We start from the raw sequence: 3,676 nt of genomic DNA, 5'->3' as shown, positions 1-3,676 counted from the left end.
GTTATAGCTTTTTCCGTCACCGGTCGCAGCTTCCGTGCTCATTGGTCACAATTTTTTTCATGCCGGGTTTTAGCTTTGAATTGCACGGTTGCAACTTCGCCATCGCCGGCCGGAGCATCATTGTAGCATTGGTCTTTGCCAGTTCTAGCACCCGCCAACGACGGTTGCAGCTTCCGTGGAAACTCGAGTCTCTATAAAGCTCCTTTTCATTGCCGGTCGTCGGTTGAAGCTTTATTATCTACGGTTGAAGCTTTTTCTATCAATGGTTGTAACTTTTTTTATTGCACACTGTCTGATTGAAGCTTTTTTCATCTAGAGTTGAAGCTTTTCTGTCAACGGTTGCAACTTTTTCCGTTGCATACTGCCTGATTGAAGCTTTTTCATATACGGTTGAACCTTTTTCTGTCAACGGTTGCAGCACTAGCCGCCCCCATCTTCCGCCACATCCGGTTGAAGCTTTTTCGTAGACGTTTTAGCTTTCTCAGGTGCCGGTTGCAGCTTTGCGGTTGCACAGAGCTGGTTGTAGCACACACGCAGCAAAAAAAAGAAGCAACACTAATTCCAACAAAAATTGTCACCGGTTCTAGCAAAAGATCTCTCCAGTTGTAGCATCAGGGGGAAGCAGTATGAGGTGCTTGGGGAGGGAGATGCTTGCAGCGTTGGGGGAGGGGGTGCTCACAGAAGTAGCAGGAAGTTGTGTCGTCGGCACTGACAAGCTTACTGTGTGTAACAAGAGAGGAGAGAAGCAACAAGGAAAGAGGAAGAAGAAAGCAGAGCAGAAAAAAAAATTACGCAAAAGACATAAGAAAAGGGACATCCCGCTTGAAGGCCCATCAAACTCGTGTGGCCCAGTCCGCTTCGGCGTACACAAGCGAGCGAGCAAGGGGCGGCCGGCCGAGAGCTTGGAAACTCCTAGTCAGCGCCTTCAGCGCCGCGCAAGCTAACCGGCGTCTGCAGGCGCGGCTGGATGGGCCGGCCCAAAATGGCGCGATGCGAAAAAAGGCGGCCCAAAAAACTGCTCTCGTTCGGGATCGATCTCGCGCCCTCACGCTTACAAAGAGCGAGGCGGTAGTGTTTCCCCTCATGCTAGGGTTTCTCCTCCTCTCGGCGATGGCGGCGGCCAACCCGTAGAGATCGGTTCTCCCCTGCCCCCCTCCCCTCGCCGGCGACTGCTGAGGTTCTCGGGCCTCTAGTAACGACGCAGGGTGTGGGTTTTGTCTTGGGACTACACCGCCCGAGGAGACCAACACCATCGGGCAAGAGAATCATGGATGCGACATCGTCAAGTGCGGGTACCACCGGGTCTGACCTGGCGGCGATGATGGAAGAGCTGGGATTGACGGAGGCAGATCTGCAAGACGTGATAGTTGAAGAGGAAGAGTTGCCGCCTGAGGCGACCCGTTGGATGGCGCTGGCTAGGGTTCATACCGATAAACCCTACAACCAGTACTAGTTCTTTAGAAATATGAGAGTGGCATGGGACTTGGCGCAGGAGGTGAAAATCAGACCGTTGGAGGACAACCTCTACACGATGCAATTCTCGTGCCTAGGCGACTGGGAATAGGTGATGGAAGAGGGGCCTTGGAACCACAAAGGGAAGGCTGTTGTTCTAGCACCGTATGATGGCTTCACCAAACCCTCGACCATCGAGCTCAACAAGATAGATATATGGATGCAGATCCACGATTTGTCGGATGGATATTACCCCAAGATCAAGGCTTTGTCTTCAACAGTTGGTGAGTTCATATACGCTGAGCCAAAATCTCATGATTTTGAAGGCAACTTTGCCCGAGTCCATGTTAAGATAGATGTCACCAAGCCTTTGAAGAATGATGTGTCACTTGTGGTCAAGAAGAAGGACGCCCTTGAGCGAGACTTTCGAGTCAAATACGAAAGGCTTCTGGATTGGTGTGCAGTTTGCGGCAACCTGAGGCATCAGTTCAAGGAGTGTGGCGATGGAGTACATCAGCCGAAGGAACTTGTGTTCATCTGCTTGGTTTCGGGGACCGGGGGCCGGCCCGGGAGAAGGTAGTGGTACAAGGGGCGGCCGTGGCAGAGGCCCCGCCGGAAGAGGACAAGGGCGGACAAATCCAGATAGTGGCCCGCTCCATGAGCAGAGTCATGAGTACCCTGAAACCCAAGAGAAAGATACTGGTATGGAGGAAGGTGCAAACAATAGAAAAGGAGGGCCGTCTGCCACAGGTGACCCGACAGCCAACGTGCATGATCCCACTGCCGCGGCACAAGTGAGGAAGCAGCTCATGCTGCCTCCACCAGAGTTACCGTCAAGCCCTCTGCCGAAGCAGGACCCAAAAAGAAACAAGCCAAGTCCACCGACTCCAAACAAGGCAACTGCTTCTCCAAACCCTAGTGATGCGCATTTGGCGGGCCCTCTAGAGGGGTCGCGCCTAGCACAATGAGTATTTTAAGTTGGAACTGTCGCGGGGCTGGCAAACCCGCGACAGTTTGAGAGCTTCGTGACCTCACGAGGCAACATGCCCCCTCAATGCTTTGTATCGTAGAAACCCAAATTGAGGGAATTAGGGTGGAAAATCTAGCCGAGTCATTAGGGTTTGACAAGAGCTATGCTATTAGTAGCTCAGGAAGAAGTGGTGGAATTGGTATTTTTTGGCATGATTCAATAAAGGTTGAAATAATTGGTTATTCCGAGTATCATATAGATGTGATAGTGGATGATTTGGTTGAAACAAAAAATAGAGTGACTTTTATTTATGGGGAGGCCTAAGTATCGGAAAGATATAAAACATGGAACATGTTAAGAGGCATAGCCAATGTGAGTAACCTTCCTTGGGCAGCCATTGGTGATTTTAATGAGGTACTCAGGTAGGATGAACACGATGGAGTTGGGGAACGGAGTCAAGCGCAAATGGACGCCTTCAGAGATGCGGTTGATACATGTGGTCTCATTGATATTGGATACAAGGGAAAGAGCTGGACGTTTGAACGGAAGGTTGCGGGGGGATCTTTTACAAGGGTGAGGCTGGATAGATGCTTAACTTCACCTGAGTGGTGCAACGCCTTCCCCAATTCTGTTTTAGAACACTACACGGCTGCCTCCTCTGATCACGAGCCGATTTTGCTCAACCTTGACGCGGATGTGCATGCATGCAACAAGGGCCCACGATCCTTTAAATATGAAGTTATGTGGGAACGGCATCCAGATCTGGGGAACGTAGTTGGGGAAGGGTGGATAAAAAATGCAGCTAAAACAGTGGCGGACATGCATGCAAAGTTGCAGAATCTGTCCTCTGATCTGTCGGCTTGGGACAGGAGTCAGTTGGGGAATGTGCGGGCAGAGATACAGAAGCTGAAATAGGAACTCCAATCATTGCGCATGATCCCAGGTAGATACGCCCTTCACATGCGGAGTTGAAAATTGCACACTGGTTGGTAGAACTTTTTTACAGGAAGGAAATATTGTGGATACTGTCGGTGTCAAAACCGGCGGATCTCGGGTAGGGGGTCCCGAACTGTGCGTCTAGGCTGGATGGTAACGGGAGGCAAGGGACACGAAGTTTTACCCAGGTTCGGGCCCTCTTGATGGAGGTAAAACCCTACGTCCTGCTTGATTAATATTGATGATATGGGTAGTACAAGAGTAGATCTACCACGAGATCGGAGAGGCTAAACCCTAGAAGCTAGTCTATGGTATGAC

The 3,676-nt window shown here is 50.7% G+C and overlaps 1 protein-coding gene across 1 annotated transcript; it reads left to right on the top strand.

The window, feature by feature from the left end:
• Positions 1–2,887: 2,887 nt before the first annotated feature.
• On the top strand, positions 2,888–3,337 carry LOC147960491 (uncharacterized). The gene has a single exon (XM_087533375.1). It carries the CDS (start codon positions 2,888–2,890, stop codon positions 3,335–3,337), a length of 450 nt encoding a protein of 149 aa, XP_087389501.1.
• Positions 3,338–3,676: the final 339 nt, after the last annotated feature.

This window comes from Triticum urartu, chromosome 7A, assembly GCF_056163025.1.
Source record: "Triticum urartu cultivar PI428250 chromosome 7A, HENAU_Tu73, whole genome shotgun sequence".
In the NCBI taxonomy this organism is placed as follows: domain Eukaryota; kingdom Viridiplantae; phylum Streptophyta; class Magnoliopsida; order Poales; family Poaceae; genus Triticum; species Triticum urartu.
The sequence above is the reverse complement of the archived record's forward strand: the minus strand, read 5'-3'. Positions and strand labels throughout refer to the sequence as shown.

What these genes read in the sequence shown, in the direction of transcription:
- LOC147960491 (XM_087533375.1), top strand. Translation starts at nt 2,888, where the DNA reads ATGGACGCCTTCAGAGATGCGGTTGATACATGTGGTCTCATTGATATT.